Genomic DNA, 19,669 nt, shown 5'->3' with positions numbered 1-19,669 from the left:
CCCCTCCCGTTGCTTCTTGTTCTTTCCACTCCCCGCACCCAACCTCCCCTTGCAAAGTCTGTAGTCGAGTTTGTCTTCTGGTGCCTGTGAGGAGACTTAATAATTTCCTCAGCATCCAGGAGGAATTGCTTTGCCACTTCCCGTTCCAGGACGTCTTTGTAGGTTCCCAATTAGTACAGAAGCCTGGATTCCTTATTCAATTACTGATCAGCTCCAAACCTGCTTAGTTATATATCCTATGATGGGCTAGGTGCTGCCGTTGCGCAGGGTATTTTTTTCTGTTTAGGGTGTGTGTGTGTGTGTGTGAGAGAGAGAGAGAGAGAGAGAGAGAGAGAATGGGAGAGGAGGAAGAGAGGGAGAGAGGGGGAGGGGGGAGGGAGAGGGAGAGAGAGATCTGGGGCATCGAGATAGAGATTTTTAAGGCTTTAAACCGGTTTCCTATGTAGACTGCTTCCTTCACAAATGAATTTTCAACAGGATTGGTCATAGTAAGGATCGGGTGTAAGGGTTTTTGGGGGAGGACTAGCGAAGTCTAGTGGGCGCAATGATTCCTCTAGTTGCACTCATGTTGAACATCAACTAAACAAACCTATTGTTTGTAGTATAATTAAAACAAATACAAAGGAGTGACAACAGAGTCAGAGCTCCTTGGGGCAAGATTTAGAAAGAAAGATCCCCAAATGTAGCAAGGCTGGTTTATTATCAGATTTTGAAAAAAGCAAAACAGCCTATGCATTATCATCTAAGGAACTAATGCCCCATATTTTCTTATCTCCCACCCTCGGCACCTTTCATTAAAACCTTATTTTCAGAGTTTAAAATGAAGCTAATCCTTTCTTCCTTGTTCTACCCTCCCTCTTTTTGGATTATTTTTGTTCCAAATAAGGTCCTTGATACATTTTGAACCCCTAGTCCCATCATGTGAGATGGTTACTGCGATCTAGTTTAGCAACACCAAAGGGACTAGGTGGAACAATGATGAGGCTTGCTACCTTTTAAAAATAATAAGTATTATTTTTATCCAGTCTTCTTCCTCCAGAAAGCTCATTATTTTATGCAGTTTTCTATTCATTTTTTTTTTTTACTGCACAACAGTTCTGAGGGAAGGGATGATTCAGCTGAATAGTATGGTCACTCAGCTAGGGACTAGACCCCCTGGTCCTTCTCTGATACTTCATACTTCCTTTATCTTTCATAGCAAGTTAGATGACTTATGCACTGTGCAATCAAAGACCTTCCAGAACTGGCACCACCCAGATTCTCTTTATTGGCTGAAGGAGGGTTGTATAAATTCCTTTTACTTACTACCCCCCCCCTTTTTTTTTTTTTGTTATTGGAGTCGGTTCTCCAAAGGATATTGTGTAACATTTCTGCCTGGAGCAACTTTGCTGAACTGTATTGCTTCCAAGGGGGCAACTTGTTCCCTTTTAATTCCACTTCCCTTATTTATTAAGCAGAGACCTGTGTCAAATATATTTTGAAATTGGTTGACTTGAATTTAAATTTCTGCATGGCATTTAAGACATATTCTATATCCATTGCGTGCTGGGGACTGGAGTCTAAAACATATAAAGAGCAGTTGCAGGAACTGGGTATGTCTAGCCCAGCGGTTGCCAACCGGTGGGCCGCAAAATTATGAGTTTGCTGGTTCCTTAGGTCCAAAAGGTTGGCAACCCCTGGTCTAGCCTGATGAAAAGAAGGACTAGAGGTGACATGATAGCAGTGTTCCAATATCTCAGGGGCTGCTACAAAGAAAAGGGAGTCAAGCTATTCTCCTTGAGGGCAGGGCAAGAAGCAATGGGTAGAAACTAATCAAGGAGAGAAGCAACTTAGAACTAAGGAGAAATTTCCTGACAGTAGAACAATTAATCACTGGAACAAGTTGCCTCCAGAAGTTGTAAATGCTCCAATACTGGAAGTTTTAAAGAAGAGATTGGATAACCATTTGTTTGAAGTGGTGTAGGGTTTCCTGACTAAGCAGGGGGTTGGACTAGAACAGGGATCACCAACTGTTTGGACCTCAGGGACCACCAAACTCATAATTTTAAATCCCGCGGACCAGAGACCCTGGGGAAATCCCCCCAAAAAAGTCTGCAGGAAAATTCCCCACCCTGTTTTCCTACTGATCGAGCATTCTTTATTTGGGATCACAGGATACCATCTCCAGCTCCATTCCCAGGGTGGGGGGGGGGGGGGGAGAGAGAGAGAGAGAGAGAGAGAGAGAGAGAGAGAGAGAGACTTTTGGCTTCATGCCAGGAAAGCAGCAGAAGTCTTTTTTTCTCTCCCCAAAACTCCACCCAAAATGAGTCTTTGTGAGACTTGTTGCACCAGCGCAGCCTCTTGGAGCAGGATGCCTTGCAGGGTCCCAAAGATTCATTTCTGGTGGAGTTTGGGGGGAGAGAAAGAAAGACTTTTGCTGCTTTCCTTGTGTGCATCCAAAAGCAGAAGCAGCGGAAAGAAACAGCCCAGGCGAGGTGCATGGGGTGAGTGGGGCAAGTTCCTGCCCTCCGCCCTTTCCCCCCTCCCCTCACTACCTTGTATTGTTCACAATGCAAGCAATGCAAGCCTTGTGTTCCCATGGGCCATGTGGGCAGTGAAGCCTTGTGTTCCCATGCAGCCAGGATTAATTGCTTTGGGGGGGGGGGGTGCTTTGGGGGTGACATTTCTCTGTGAACTACCAAAATTTTCTCATGGACCACCAATGGTCCCCAGCCCATTGGTTGGTGACCACTGGACTAGAAGACCACCAAGAACCCTTCCAACTGTGTTATTCTATTCTATTCAATTACTTGTCTCTCTTGGCTATATTGGAAGGCCTTTTTATTTTTACAGGGTTAAGTAAATGTAACAGAGTGTTTGTAATTCTGGAAGGTTCCATTCTGTTTGACTCATGAAATAAGCTAATTTAGAGTTCTCCAAGTATCTCACACACATTCCCATCCCCTTTTGTTGATGGAAGTGGTAGGAGTTTTAATCCACTGTCTCTGGAGGGTGATAGATCAAGGAAGATCAAACTAAATACTTAGGGCTGTGTGTGTTGGATGATTGTGTAATACTCATCTTCTTTGTTCCGTCTCTTGGGGTGTTTTCTTATATTTCCTTCCCAGCATGGCTAACCTGACAATTAAGGAGATAGGAAAGTATATCAGACTTCATCACTTCATCATTAGCTCAGACCAAGAAGCATCTACTTCAAGATGTAAAGGAAACTTCCCATAGAGTCCATAACAACCAAACAGTCACTTCTTGCCCAGAATACCCATTCCTCATCCCAGGCAGTAGCTAGGATTTTATGCCCTAAAACCATGCATATTCCTTACTGGATAGTTTTGAAGTTCTCCCTGCGTTTTAGGGGATTTCCTCCATGTGATTTATTATTAATTATTGTTAATCTAATTGAATTCCATAACTCTGCCTTCTAAAGACCCCAAATTATGCTGCTTATTTTTGGCATCTGCTCAGCTCCTCCCAGAGGATGGTAGAGGACAGGAAGGCCTGGAGGAACATTGTCCATGGGGTCTCAATGGGTCAGACCTAGCTTCACAACTAACAACAACAACTCCTTCCAACTGTCACATTCAACTGCCCACTCGGTAGCTTTTATTTAGGTTAGAACATAACCTGTATATTTTGTAGTGAACAGTAACCTGGTGTGATAGATATTCCGGATGGTTGTAATCATTGTCAGAATTGGCCGGATGCTGGATGCCTTAATTATGTAATTAGTTAATGTATGACATGCATAAATACAGCCCTGGCTGCAGATGAAGCCAGAGCTGACTTTAAACTATTATGCTTCGTTGTTACCCGCTGTTTTGGAATGAAAAAAGAATAAAACCTCACTACTTGTTCAGTGTGAGTGGTCTTTTTCATCATTAAATCTGGAAGAACAGCTGAGAAAAGCATTATGATCTCTAGTCTAGATAGCCCTGGTCAATATAGATGTGTTTATGTCTCTTTGTTGGTTGGTTCATGCCTCTTTATTCTGGGGCCTGCTATCATCCAAAGGCCTTATTGAATCTGATAGATCAATAACCTATATTTTTGTTTTCCCACAGTCCTAAACATATTCACCTTCCAAATTCACCAAAATATTTGAGCTTCCTCAAATAAAGTATCTGTCCTTCCAAAGAGCAGGGTTGATTTCCTTTAGAATTGACTTATTTAATTTCCTTATAGTCCAGGTAGCTCTCAAGAGTCTTCTCCAACACCACAATTTGAACGCATCAATTCTTTGGCGCTCAGGCTTCTTAATGGTCCAACTATCACAGCCATACATTACTACTGGGAAAACCATAGCTTTGACTGTATGAATCTTTGCCAGCAAGGTAATGTCTCTGCTTTTTAGTATGCTATCTAAGCTTGCCATAGCTTTCCTTGCAATGAGCAAACATCTTTTAATTTCATGGCTGCAGTTGCCATCTGCAATGATCTTGAAACCCAGGAAAATAAAAGCTGTGTGAGAAGTAAAAAAGAAGAAATAATTATTCCTTAAAAGAAAAATGTAAGAGGATCAACATATTTCTCTTCTATACATTTCTCTTCTATATAACCTTAAAAACTCTGGTGAAATGTTAACACAGACAGAAATGCTGACAAGATGAAATCCATTCAGCATTAGCTTCCTCCATTTGAGGATAGTTGTCATGATGATCCAGAAGAGAAGCCAGTTAATGTAAACAGAGCAGGATGTAACCACTGTTGAACAAATGATAAGCATGTTACTATGACTAGATTGTGAACCCAGGCATCATCCTAAAAATCATCTGAGAATTATCCAATTCTCATTTTAACCAATGAGGCAGTGATGAAGGTGGGAGGTTTTGGGATCTTGAGTGTATAAAACTCTGTACAATCATTTGTCTCGTTGCCCTTGTGCCTCTACCCAGAAGAGAGTGTTACAGAAGAGGACAAGGTGCTGGCTTTTGCAAAAGTCAATAAAGCTCTGGAAATTGTTCATGAACTCTCCTGTTGATTCAAAACTGAGAATTTATAATCTCACAATTGGCACCCAATGTGGGGCTCGAAGACTTTGCTCTCTGGAGAGAGTGGATTGTTTGCACTGGGAGATGCCACACTGCTGTTTCAGCATCCGGAGTAAGACAGCTGCCTTCTCCAGAGGAGAGCTCTTCACTAAAAGGAACTGTCAGGGAGACCTGAACAACCAGGGAGGTATTGCCCGAGCAGGGAAGTCCATTGCTTGCACAGGTGAGTAGGTGTTGGGTACTGAGTAGTCACACTGGTGGATGTTTCTCCTTGAATGAATGACAGTGATGTATTGGATGTGTTATATATAACATAATCACTTGGGATTGGTTGGTCCGCAACGGTGGGAAATTAAACAGCCATCACTGGCTATAGCCGTGAGCAGCCCGAATGTAAAAGGAGGTGCCGCGGCAACAGCACACAGTTCTTTTTTTTTTGAAACAAATTTTATTAATTTTAAAGATAAACAAAACAATCATTAAACATTGAAAACATAAAAACTCTTTCCATTGTAAATCTTTACAAGGCAGGTAAAACATTATTTATATCGCATAATTCTAATTTACCCCATTTCCATATAAACACATAAATATCTTTTAACAAATTTCTCATTATTTCTCTTTACTCTTATTCAATTACATTTCTTTTCTATATTTATCTATTATATAGTCATCATATTTATATTTCCCTCTGACTTGTTTGCAATTATTCTCATCTGACATTCCTCCAAGGTTTTATTAATTCTCAATCAAACATACACACACAAAACACAAAAACATAAAACTTCTTTTTAGAAAGTAGCTTGGCCCCAGATTGCCTCTCTTTGTATGGACTTCAATTACATTCATGCTCATCTTATATACCATTACCAATCTTATTTACCATTCTATATCTTCTATATAACTCCTCCCCGCTTTTCAACCTTCTTAATTCTATTTTATATATTTCATCTTACTTTAAATCAATATACTTATATCTTTTGTCCATTCTTTTCCAATTAACCATTTATCTCATTCTCAATAATAAAAAGAAAATTTCTCCTGAAATCACTAATCAGAGTATGATGCCTTTCTATCGTTCCCCTAGATTAACATTTAAAATAACCCACCTAGATCCCAATCTGATTCTGCTTAGTACATTCTACCTACTAAATTTTAAGAAAAGAAAAAGAAAAAGAATAAGTCTCTAAAATACTTAAGTACATAATTAAATATTAAAATCTATCATTGAATCATAAACATTTTAATATTTTAATTTATTAAATCTTATAACATTCCAATTTTCTATTTCAAAAACAGGTGCTACAATAATAAATCTATAATAACATCAACACAATAGCCCATTAAACTCTATAATTAAACTAAATATTTTAAACATTTCCTTTAATATTTTATTAAAACTTAAAATCTATCATTATTAAACATTTTAACATTATTAAAGACTTTAATATTTTAATCTTTTATTAAATCTTATAAAATTCTAATTTTTTATTTCTAATACAAATACTACAATACTATCATATGTACTTTGCAGAATATTTTTTTTTAAAGTTATGCATTACCCTTTATCCCTAAAAGAGATTTTCTTTTTCCCATCTTGTTTTATACCTTTGTGGCTTTCCCCCCCCCTTTTCCCTTTCTTTCTTAGCCCACCTAACCTTTTTACCCCCTCCTCTCCTAACCTCCGCTTTTTAAGCTTCCCCTCTCTGTTGTATTCCTCTTTCCTTTTGCTTTCTAACATTGTATTGATTTTGCATCTTATTTTTCTCTTTCTTGGATGTTGTCCTTCCTTTTCCTTCCTCTCTTTCTCTTTTCTTTCTTGATCAAGCTTTTTGGTTCATTAAAATGGCTTCTTCTTCTTCTGCTTCCTCCACCTGTTGTTGAGTTTGCTGGTAAATAGCAAGCGCCATTTCTAAAAAGCAAAAGGCTTCTCCCACAGTGTCCTTGCCTTCTTTCCTTGTTTTTCCATATTGTTTTCTTAGTTCATCAAGAGATAAAGCCATTATAAACCTTTTCTTCTTCTTTTTCTTTTTCCTCTTCTTCTTGTTAAACCAACCAAGATATTTCAAAACTTAAAACAGTTCCCCAAAGTCCCAGAGTCATCAAGCAGTCCAAACAGAGCACAAAGTTCTTCCCTTTGCAATTTCTCTTCCTGGCGTAATATCAGTTAGGAAAAAACCCAATCTGTATTTTAAAGCCTTATTGCAGTTAACTTCTAGTCTCTTAATCTTCAAGGCATCTCCTCCAACAAAATCTTAATATAATTTTTTTTCAGTCCTCTCCCTTCCCACTTGTAACAAAGAGCTTTAAATTTTTACCTTCTACAAAAATGCAGGTTTTTCAGTGTCCATTTGTTAACTCCATAAGAGAGGGAGAGTAACTTTCCCTTTCAGCACTTCCATTCGCCGCTTTAAGAAACCTCCACTGGTAACAATATATCATCCAAAAGATCGTGGCTTTCAGGATATTAAATGTATCTTTAAAGTCCCGGTTCAGCCAAAAAACTTTCACTTTATAACTTTCTCCTTCTTCCTCCTGCACAGTCTTGTCCAGCTGCCGGCTTCTTTGTGGCGGCCATTACAGACCGCCGCTCCACTGCCTTGAGAAAAGGGGGTTTTGCCAGCTGGGCAGGGGGTCTGCGATACCCCCCAACCCCTATCCGGATCGCCCCTGTCTTCGGCTGCCTCTACAGGGCAGCCTTATCCTCCAGACCCGTCGGGATCAGAGGCACCAAGACAGCTAGCACAGCAGGGATCGTGCAGAGTCGCAAATCCCTGCCATCGCCGAAGCCTGGCAAACCAGAAGAACAGCACACAGTTCTGTTACAGAAATAAAGAGATCATTATTGAGCTGACTGTCTCATGTCTCATTACCTAAGACCTAACACTGGCGATGAGGATGGGATACTGAGACAGCAACAGAACCAGCAAGAAGCATGTGGCACCGAACCGAACAAAATGGCCGGAACAAACACGCCATCCGCACCGTTCGATCCTACAACTGAGGATTGGGAATCATATGTCGACCAATTCCATATGTTCCTTGAAGGGAATGATCTCATGAACATTTCAGAGCAAAGAAAGAGAGCGGTTTTCCTCACACACTGTGGACCTCCATCTTTAAAATGGCCAAAGCATTGTTGGCACCAAATGATGTGAAGATGATGGCCTGGCCAGATCTAGAAAGGATCCTGCAGGCTCACTACACACCACCAGTGCCCTGGCTCATCAAACAACATGAATTCTACTGAAGGGACCAAAAAGAAGGTGAGAGCATCAGTGATTCATTGCAACCCTGAGAGACATTGCCAGAGCATATGAGTTCCTGAACATCGACAAGGCGATGAGAGACCATGTAGTCCTCGGGCTGCAAGAACTGACATTGCAGAGCTGACTTCTGACTAAGCCCAAAATAACCCTCAAAGAAGCAATTGAGGAAGCGACCGCAGTGGAAGTGTCACAGAAAGCGGCAGCCACCATGAGCTAGATGAATAGGGCACCACAGGCATCACCAAAAGACACTACCACTCACCATGAGGAAGTTGAGTCCGAGTCGGAAAGTGATGAGGACAATGAGGGGGTAAACCAACTCCGTTCAGAAAGAAACACAAAGAACTGAAATGGAAGAAGAAAGGAATTTTGGTGTACCTGGTGCAAAGGAAACCATCCGCGATAGGAATGCTGTTTCCTCAATGACATTTGCCAATGATGCAACTGGCGGGGACACATTGCAAGGGCCTGCAGAGCATCAAAGAACTACTCTCCCAGACAGAGACAAGGCACACCCCCACAGAACAGAGAAAAGCAATCAGAGAACCAATGAAGCCAATCCAACAGGAACCAGTGAGGAAAAGAAGCAACAAAAGGGAGAGGCGAGACACACCAGATGATGACAGTGGGCCACTCCAACATAACAAACATCCAGAAAGTCCATGTCCAGGTTACGATAAAAGGTCAGAATTGTCAGATGGAAGTGGATTCAGGATCATACCTATCCTGGGACACCATAAATCGACTGTTTCCAAGAATAAGCAGAAATCAGCTTAAAAGACAGACCTTAACATTAAAGGACTATCAAAGGAACAAAATTCCCATGATAGGCATAGGAAAATTCAAGGTGACATTTAAAAACTACTCTGGAGTCCTGCCATTGACCATAGTAGACCGGGACCAGCCTAGCCTGCTGGGGTCGAGTGGTTTGAGCTGCTTGGAATTGAAGTCACCAGGAGACCAAGACTGAGTGGGAGGAGACCCTGATGGAAGAATTCCAAGATGTTTTCGATGGAGAACTAGGCAAGTACATGGGGTCCCCGATCTCCTTTAACCTAGACCCAACCATAGCCCCCATAAGACTTAAAGCGAGGCGGGTTCCTTTCGCGCTCAAACCTAAAATTGATGAGCAGTTAGATAAGCTCATCGTACAAGGGATTTTAGAACCAATTGATCATACGAAGTGGGAAACACCTATTGTCATGCCAGTAAAGCCAGACAGGTCCGTGCGCATCTGTGGGGACTACAAGGCAACCCTTAACCACGCCCTACAACAAAGCGCATACTCCATCCCAGTGGTACAACACCTATTGTATTCCCTAGGGTGGGGAAAAATATTCACAAAACTTGACCTCACACAAGCCTACCAGCAATTACCGGTAGACGCAGACACAGAAGTCCAGATGATCGTAATGCATAGAGGTGTAAGTGTAACAGATTACAATTTGGAATCAGTGTTGCCCCAGGGCTATTCCAGAGCCTAATGGAACAATTGTTGCAAGGGATTAAAGGGGTGGTGCCTTACTTCGATGATGTCCTCGTATCGGCCAAGGACAAAAGACAATTGCACAAATGCTTAAGGGAAGTCTTAAGTAAATTTAAGGAAGTGGGGCTGAAGGTAAAAAAAGAGAAGTGCCAATTAACCGCCACCAAAGTAGAATTCCTGGGCTATCTGATAGACAGGGAAGGAATTCACCCAACCGAGAGCAAGATCAGAGCAATCAAAGAAACCCCCAGGCCCACGAATAAAACTGACCTACAAGCTTTCCTGGGACTTGTTAACTTTTGTAACATATTCCTACCACAGAAAGTGATAATTGCAGAGCCACTACACAGACTGCTTGACAAGAAAGCGGCATGGTCCTAGGGGCAATGGTAGGAAACAGCATTCTGCAGAATAAAAAACCTAATCACATTGGACAGCATATTAGTCCAGTACAGCGAGACACTTCCAGTAACCCTAACCTGTGATGCATCACCTTTCGAGGTCGGCGTCATCCTCAGCCATGTGTTAACTGATGGAAAAGAGACCCCCATAGCCTTCTACTCCAAAACACTATTGAAGCTGGAGCAGAACTACAGCCAACTAGAGAAAGAAGCATTAGCTGCTGTCACTGGAGTGAAATGATTCCACGAATACATCTATGAGAGGAAATTCACCCTAATTACAGATCACAAGGCACTTCTGGGCCTCATCGCAGGAAACAAAGCCACCCCAAACATACTATCATCTAGAATAATGCGTTGGTCAGAATTCCTAGCCACCTAAGACTACAAATTGATACACTGAGCTGGAAAAGACATAAACCATGCAGACGCACTCAGTCGATGCCCTTTACCCAACATAGAAAAAGACCCAGCTCCAACCACATTTACTCTTCTAATAGAGAATCTAGAAGAAGCACTGGCAACAGCAGCAGACATCGCGAAGGCAACAGCAAGAGACAAAACCCTGGCATGAATATTGAATTCAGTAGGGAAAGGTTGGCCAGAGACTGAAACCACCGATGAAATCAAACCATTCCAAAACAGACAAACGGAACTCTCAATTCTGAAAGGGTGTGTACTATGGGGGGATCGGGTGATCATGCCTGAGATTTTAAGGGAAAACATACAAGAAATGTTACATGAGGGACACCCGGGGATTGTAAGGATGAAATTTCTGGCTAGGACCTATGTATGGTGGCCAGGGATGGACAAGGAAATAGAAGACTGGGTGTCAACTTGTAAACGTCAAGAATCTAGGCCAGCACCTCCCGCAGCACACACACATGAGTGGGAAATGCCAAGGTTGACATTGATTTTGCGGGACCAGTAAAGGGACACACATTCCTAATAGTGGTGGATGCATATTCCAAATGGTTGGAAGTAAGCATCATGCAATCCACCACCACAGAAGCCGTAATTAGACAGTTTAGGAAGCTATTTGCTACCCACCGATTGTCAGATTTAATTGTATCTGACAATGGGCCCCAGTTCACAGCAAACCAATTTGAAAGGTTCTTAGCACAGAATGGAATAAGACACGCACTAACAGCACCAGGACACTAACAGCACCAGGACACATGAATGGATGGGTGGAACGCATGGTACGTTACACAAAGGAAACCCTACAAAAGCTAGGGCCCAGGGACACACAAGAAAAGATAGATAAACTGTTAAACATACAACATATAATGCCCAGTTGAATAACAAAGAACAGCCCCGCCGAACTACTCATGGGAAGGAAGCTGAGATCAACCCTAGATAGATTACACCTCACATATAACCCAGATAAACCAGTAGACTCATCCAGTAAATGCTGGACATTTCAAACAGGGGACCTAGGGTACGCTAAGAATCTAACAGGGGGGGCCTTGTGGATACCCGCAAAAGTGACCCAGAGTGGTCCCGCAAAAGTCTTACAGAGTGGATACAACAGATGGGCGAAGCTGGAGGAGGCACATAGACCAGCTCAGAAACCGAGGAACGAGGGGCGACACAGATAGAACCAAAGAGGAAGGGGGAGACCCCTCACACAGGCACAACACAACCAGAGAGGAGGGGGGAGACCCCTCACAAACAAGGACACAACAGAACAAAACCTGACAACTAACAACACACAACCCAAACAAGTAAGAATAGCTCTGAACGGAATACGCAAACACGTACCTGAATCCCTAGGGCAGGACAGCATAGCCAGGCAGGAACAGGCCTGAGAAGAAGCCAAAAGGGTGGCCCCTTGCGGGAACAAAATGACCACCACAACCAGAAATTTCCAGGAGGTTCCAAAGGGAAGAACAGGAGAAACGTAAATCCACCCGAACAGTTCAGAGACCAAACAGCGACTAAGTTGCGCAGGTCCAGTCGCACCCATAAAAGCCCCACCTACTTACGTGATTACATACGGTAGGTGAAGACAGATTGGGTGGACCGGACCAAGAGGGGAGGGGTGTTATGTATTAACATACTCACTTGGGATTGGTTGGCCCTTGGCGGCAGGAAATTGAACAGCTGTCACTGGCTACAGCCGTGAGCAGCCCGAATGTAAAAGGAGCTGCTGTGGCTGCAGCACACAGTCCTGTTAGAGAAATAAAGAGATCGTTATGGAGCTGACTCCATCTCATGTCTCATTACCCGCGACCTAACAGCTTGCACTAGAGGAAAGTGCTGACGTGTATTAAGCTTTCCTCTATGTTGTCATATCCAGGCAACCGGATTGGCCAGAGGTTAGACATGTAGAGTGGTGACTGAAGGTACAAGTATTCAAGGAGAAACTGAGTAAAGTCTTGGGTGATGATGGAGGCCCGAAATGGAAAAGTTGTTAAGGATCCTGGGAATAATAAGGGATAAGAAAATACCTTCTATTCCCCCACATCTCTCCATTAAGGGAATTGTTGAGTTAATGGAGAATAATGGCTAAGTCCATATGCTAAACAATTGAATAAAATGACAATGATTGAATACACAGGCTGGAATTAGTTTAGTGCAGTGATTCCCAAACTTTTTCAGTCCACCACCCCCTTGGTGCTAGAAACTCATCCTCAATGCCCCCCACCCAGGGGTAGGATTTAAATTTCTTAACATTTGGTTCTGTGGGCGTGACTTGGTGGTTATGTGGCTGGCTGGGCATGGCTTGCTGGCTGGGTGTGGCTTGCTGGCTGGGCATGGTTTGGTGGTCATGTGACTGGATGGGCATGGCCAGGTGGCCATGTGACTGGCAAACCAAATATAAGTGGTCCTCACTTAATGGACAGTTGCTTAGTAAGTGTTCTAATTTATGACTGACCTCCCCAGAGCTACTTGATCTGTTTTTGGAGTTTTGACAGCCATGCACACACACACACACACACACACACACACACGCACCCTTATAACCCTGCTGGAACAGGTGGTTGGACTAGATATCTCATTTACTTTCTCTTTCCTCCCTCCCTTTCTTTTTCTTTCTTTCTTTTTCTTTCTGTCCCTTCCTTCCATCCCCCCTCTTTCTTTGTCTATCCTTTTTCTTCCTTTCTCTCTCCCTTTTCCCCCTTTTCTCTTTCTTTTTTCTTGTCTCTTACTTCTCTCTCTCTTTCTTTCTCTTTCTCTCTCTCTCCCTCCCTCCATATCCCATTCACTTTCTCCTCTCTTCCTCTTTCTTTCTTTCTTTCTTTCTTTCTTTCTTTCTTTCTTTCTTTCTTTCTTTCTTTCTTTCTTTCTTTCTTTCTTTCTTTCTCATTCCCTCTCTTTCTATTTTCTCTCTTTCTCTTTCCCTCTCTATATTTCTTTCTGTCCTTTCCTTCCATCCCCCTTTCTTCATCTATCCCTTTTCTTCCTTTCTCTTCCTTTTTCTCTCCCTTTTTCTTTCTTACTTTCTTATTTCTTTCTCTCTCTTTTCCTCTTTCTCTCTTCCCCTCTCTCTCTTTCTGTTTCCCTCTTTCTTTCTTTTCTGTCTCTTTCTCTCATTCACTCTTTCTCTCATTCCCTCTCTCTCTATATCCCTTCCTTAACTTATCTACCTATTTTCTGCCCAGGCAGGTGTGGTCTAATCTGTCAAAGGCCTGGGCTAATCCTGCATCACCCTGTTTCCCCTTTCACAGGTCCTGGCCCTTATTTTTCCCATTTCCTCCCCCACAACTACCTCTTTCACAGCTGTGACTTTACCTTCCTCCCACAGCTTGCTGGGCTCCCCACCAGCCCACGTCACCCTTGTCACAAATGCCTGCAGCCACCATGTGTCTTTTTCGGTATGGCTAGATTGTATAAATTAGGCATACTTAATCATCTTGTTTAGCAACAGAATTCTGGGAGCAATTGTGGCTGTAAGTTGAGGACTATCTGTGATATTATTTGATGTAGCAAATAAAAAAGGGTATTTACACTGGTTTAATTGCTGAACCTCATTGATAGAAAACTAGAGACACTGTGGAATGAAATCAATTTTATTTATTTCCTATATTTATAGCACACATTAATTGTATATTACTGAAAGCTGTGTTCTCTCTCCTTTCCCCCCCACAACAACCTTGTTAGGTAAGTTGGCCTAAGAGCGAGTGACCCAGGCAGCTTTAATCCCCAATTGAGCAATTCATGGTTTCCCAGTTTCTAAGTCAAAATTAAAGACAAAGACCACAGAATTTCAGAACTGTTAGCAGAGACAAGCAGTATTGTAACAATATCTGTAAAGACACTGAAAAAAACAGACATGGAAAACCAAGGAAAGTTATCCAAAAGTTCTCTGAACTTAGAAGGAGGTCACAGCCACATCTTCCGACTGAGGCCTGTGCTTGCTTGCTTACTTAATTTCCAAGCGATCATTCCCTCCGCCTCTGCCAGTCTGGGCTGCTTCCTCACGCCTTCCTCCCCCTGGGCGGAGCATAAAAATGGGCGGAACACTTCACTGAAGTTGGGAGTCTCTGAGCGTTTGCAGAGTACCTTCCCTTGCTTGGCCCGATGGAAGTGGACCTTGGGTTGAAGCAAAAAGGGTGAGGTCGGCTGCATCACTGCCCCGGGGAGGTTGACATTACAAAGTTGGATGCCAAAGGGGGCTGGAGAAGGGGCAGAGGGGGCAGCTGCATTAAGGAGCAGGAAGATCTTAGCTACATTTTATTCATTGACTAAGCCAGAATCAAACAGCATGCTAAACTCTAAACCGAATGGCTGGGTTGATATATTCATCCCCTGTTTCTCAACCTTGGCAATTTGTGTGGACTTCAATTCCCACTCTGGCTTTGTTCTACTAACCTTCTCAAAGTGCCACTGCTGTTGCATTCTTTCCTTCTGTCTGTCCATCGATCGATCGATCGATCCATACATACATCCAAAGGTCTGCCTGCCTGCCTGCCTGCCTACCTACCTACCTACCTACCTGCCTGCCTGCCTACCTGTCTGTCTGTCTACCTACCTACCTACCAATATAGATCTACCCACCTACCCACCTACCTACCAATCTACTTACCTACCTACCTACCTACCTACCTACCTACCTACCTACCTGTCTCTTTCTGTTGGTCTGTCTGTCTCTCTCTCTGTCTCTCCATCCATCCATCCATCCATCCATCCATGTTCAAAGTGCCAGCCCTGCGGGCACATTGGGAAAGTAGAGCAAAGCCAGTCTGGGAGGGGGGGGGGAGAGAGAGAGAGAGAGAGAGAGCGACCTGATGTATCAGATTGAAATGAGGCCTAGTTTAGACTGAGGCCCTTTTCCACTTTGAAATATCTTTGCCAGCACATTGAAACATCTTTGGCTTCTATTAAAGGTTTTGTGGACAAAACATGGTCAAGACTATCAGGAAGCTCTCACATTTTGTTGAGGCTTTAAATGGGATCCATTGGACCAGATCTCTACCCTAAAATTACTTTTCCCCAATGTATTAATTACAGTGCCAATTCTGAAGAAGGCAAAACCAAAATGTACTGGTAAATTATGAGGAGAAAACACACACACACACACACATACACTCTCTCCCTTCTAACCCTGCTGGAGCAGGTGATTGGACTAGAATAGATATCTCATTATCTTTCTTCTCCCTCCCTCTCTCCTTCTGTATTTCTTTTTCTTTCTGTCCCTTCCTTCCATCCCCCCTCTTTCTTTGTCCCTTTTTCTTTCTTTCCCTTTTCTCTTTCTTTTCTTCCTTCTCTCTCTCTCTCTCTTTCTCTCTCTCTCTCTTTTCCTTCTCTCTCTTTCCCTCTCTCAGGCTCACCCCATTGACTTGACTTGCTTGGGCAGGTCCCTCCAGTGCAGTGGGCTCAATGGGGTGGACTTGTGGGGCCAGCGCCTAGAATGTGGCAGTGTCGGCATTTTTGAAAAGTAGAGCAAAGCCAGAGGTCGGTAATTTTTTCTGCAAAGAATCACAAAAGCTTCTGGGTTGTACACAGGAAGGGACACACATGTTAATGCAATTCAGCGACATTAAATAAAGAAATACAAATAAAACAAATCAACAAAAATCAGCAAAGCATCTCTGATTAGATTTTATTCACTGCTAGAATCTAATCAGAGATGCTTTGCCAATTCTAGTGCAATGACCTGCTCCAGCAGGGTTAGAAGGGAGTGTGTGTGTATGTGTGTGCATGGCTGTCAAAACTCCCAAAACAGGTCAAGTATCTTTGGGGAGGCCAGTCATAAATTAGAACACTTGCTAAGCAACTGGCCATTAAGTGAGGACCACGTGTATTTAGTTTGCCAGTCACCTGGCCACGCCCACCCAGTCACATGACCACCAGACCACACCTACCTGGTCATGTAACCAGAAAGCCACGCCCAGCCAGCAAGCCACGGCCAGCCAGTCACATGACCAGCAAACCATGCCCACAGAAATTTGAATCCCACCCCTGGGTGGGGGGCACCGAGGATGAGTTTGTAGCACCAAGGGGGCAGTGGACTGAAAAAGTTTGGGAACCACTGGTTTAGTGGAACCAAAATGATGTGGGGAATCTGACATGTATTAGGTAGATGCCCTAAAAAGGGTGTTTGAGAAAAAGAAATTGAGAACTCAGTTGTTAGAAGAGATAGAATATCTCTGCTCAGGGCAGAGACAGGTAGTAAAATGTTAATGCTTAAATAATTGGAAAACCCCATCCATACAGTAAGATGTTTCAGACATTGGGGCTGACCAAAGAAGATTTGGTTAATTTCTGTTGTTATGTGTGGTAGGAAGAAGGAATGGAAGAAAAGAAATACTGCAGTTTATAAAGATCTTGAGAATATAGCCAGAAAGCTCTGAAAGCTCTTACTAAGAGTAGGGCAGAAAGGTTTAGTGGTCTTCCCACCTGGGGTTTAGCAGGTCTAAATGGGAAGATAATTTGGTTTTGATGTGAATTCTGTTAAACATTCTTAGATGCACATCGATAATAATAGTATGTAGGAATGAATATGATTGAATTGATTGTGATATATATGGCCCAACCCGCTGCTTGGAGAATGAGCTACAGGTTGCCCAAGGATAGAAAGAGTGGGGAATTTAAGGGACAAAACCTCCCCAGGACTGGAAATGTTTAATAACAGATAACAGATAATCAGAGTTGGAAAGGACCTTATAGGTCATCTAGTCCAACGCAAGCGGGAGACCCTATACCATTTCTGACAAATGGCAGTAATAGTGTGTGAAGGTGTCTGTGTGTAATCATTTCCAAACCTGTAGGGAGGATGAGACCCTCTAATAATAGTACAAAAAAGGTTAATTAGAAAAAAGCTCCCTGGAATAATTATGAGGATGGTTTGAATGGAGAAAGCATGTAATGAAATATTTGTATGTGCAATTGTTTACACAAAAACTCTGATTGCAGTACAAATGTGAGTATGTGTGAAATGTTCCAAAGGTCATAAGGAGTGATAAGGCAAAATGATCCTGAAACCCCGTGAATGCCTGTGTGTTAACTCCCTTAGAAAGATTCCCTTTAGTATAAAAAAACAGTAAGCTGCAAGATTTTGCTGTTGTACTTGTTTCGTTGTTGTAGGTGTTCACAAGACTGAGAAATGAGAAAGATCCTATGGAGAAGTGGGAGAGAAAGTTGTGGAAAATGTCAGTTAGTTAGGGACAAAAATAGAGAGAATTATTTTGTTGAAAGGAGGTGAGATTTCTGTGTAGTTTAACCTTTTACCTCCCTGTATTCCCCCTTCCTGGACTGTTTGCCTTGCAAGAGAAATAAGAAAGGCAAGCTGAGGTTTGCTTTTTCCGTTTACAGTTTTTTCTCTCTCTGCTGAGCTTCTCTGGGAGAGAGGAGAGAAGAGGGAACCTGCTTGTGCAGCCTTAGACATTACAGCAATCTTTTACCTGCATATAAAAGGGAGGCAGGTATATTTCTTTTCTGCTCTGAATACTATTTTGATTTCTGTTCTTCTTCTGGAACTTCTTGAGGTTTAGAATTTGCTTCCATCCGAATGGGATCTGAATCTGACTCACATTTTACTAAAAGCAGAGAATTGACACTAATATATTTCAGAGCATGGATTCAAAATGCCTCATTGCTACCTCCCTCTTTTACGTCTTTTATGTCTGTGACTTTTGAGTCCTTAGGAGCAAAGGTGCTCCATCCTAGGACATTTTGTTTGTTTATTTGTCTTTTCCTTTAAGAAATAGTTAGAGAGATGAGCTAGGAATTTCTATATATGGAAAGAGGGATAAAATACTTAGGACATATGATTAATGAAAGCAGTAGAAAAATAACATTTGAAGGAGTTGAGGAGATTTCTAGTTTGGCTGGATATTGTAGGCTGTGAATAGATAATTATGCTATTTGTATAAAGTTTTGTATGCAAAACTACTAGAATGAGATGTTTGTGGATGGGAAGAGAAAATAGTAGAAGGAATTGAATGTAGTGAGCAGAGGAAGTTAGAAAAAGTAGGAGCAAGCAGAAATGGATATTGCCTGCAGAAAGCATGTTAATTTTGGAAGTTGGAAGTTGCCTACATCAGGATAGTCATTAGCGGACTAAGGTATGATGTGACTTGTTTGAAGAAGCTTATGGATGCTGTGGATTGTGACAAATATGTGAGAAATGTATATCACATGAAAGAGTTAGTAAACAAAATCTACTTTGGCAACCTTAGCATAAGAGCATTTCAAGGCATTCGACTTGATTTTACTAAACTCCATCAATTCTTTATTGATGATAAATGGATACACAGGAAAGGTTAAATTCCTGTATAAAAATTGCTGGAAATTGTTCGTGATGTCTCCTGTTGATTCAAAACCGAGAATTTATAATCTCACAGCTGCCACTGTTTCCATTTTTTCCCCTTCTGTTTGTCGGGAAGTGATGGGACTGTATGGTATGATCTCAGGGTTTTTTTTTGATGTTGAGTTTCAAACCAACTCTTTCACCCTCATCGAAAGGCTCTTTAGTGTATTCTTCACTTTCTGCTTTTAGAGTGGTATCATCTGCATATCTGAGGTTGATATTTCTCCTGGCAATCTTTACCATACATAAATGTTATTCCACCCAAATCTCAAATCCAACAATCTTAAATTTTTCAATACTATTGCAAAGTTTAAATGGCCAGAGGCTAGACTACAGCTCTCATACTCGGCATGCTGTTTGTCAAGACAATTATTAAGCTTTTACTGGCACTAGTAGTTAGTATTTTTGTAGTTGATTTGTTCTTCCTCATATAGTCAGCTACCCCTGAGGCTAGAGTCAGGCTGTTTACGCTTAATTCCTGCTTCATAATCTACCTAATGGCACAATATAGTTTAGCATCAAGCAATAGTTAATTAATATTTTTCTCTTTCTCAAGAGACTTTCTGACACAAATTCATGTTTGGTTTCTTGAAAGGGTGCTCAGGCAGCAATCTCATGCATCCAGATTCCATTTTTAAAAAAATGAAATAAATGTATCACTTGCTTTTTGGTTATTTTGGTAAAAGCACGAAAGCCCAGTTTTGCACCAAGAAACCCATGCTGCTTTGTGAAAGCTAGGAACTCTTTATTTTTATTTTTATTTTTTAAAT

General features: G+C 42.0%; 1 protein-coding gene across 2 annotated transcripts in view; it reads left to right on the top strand.

The window, feature by feature from the left end:
* Positions 1–19,669, top strand: part of DEGS2 (delta 4-desaturase, sphingolipid 2) — a 37,925-nt gene that overhangs the window by 286 nt on the left and 17,970 nt on the right. The window contains exon 1 of one of the 2 annotated variants that reach the window (XM_087922193.1): positions 4,884–5,208. The exons of the other annotated variant lie outside the window; for it this stretch is intronic. Within the exon in view, the coding sequence (XP_087778319.1) occupies positions 4,959–5,208 (250 nt within the window). The 5' untranslated portion in view covers positions 4,884–4,958. Of the gene's footprint in view, positions 1–4,883; positions 5,209–19,669 lie in introns of those variants that run through there. 2 annotated transcript variants of the gene reach the window in all.

The sequence above is a fragment of the Pseudonaja textilis genome, chromosome 1 (assembly GCF_049901715.1).
Source record: "Pseudonaja textilis isolate UNSWEBS1 chromosome 1, rPseTex1.2, whole genome shotgun sequence".
NCBI classification, from domain to species: Eukaryota; Metazoa; Chordata; class Lepidosauria; order Squamata; family Elapidae; genus Pseudonaja; species Pseudonaja textilis.
The sequence above is the reverse complement of the archived record's forward strand: the minus strand, read 5'-3'. Positions and strand labels throughout refer to the sequence as shown.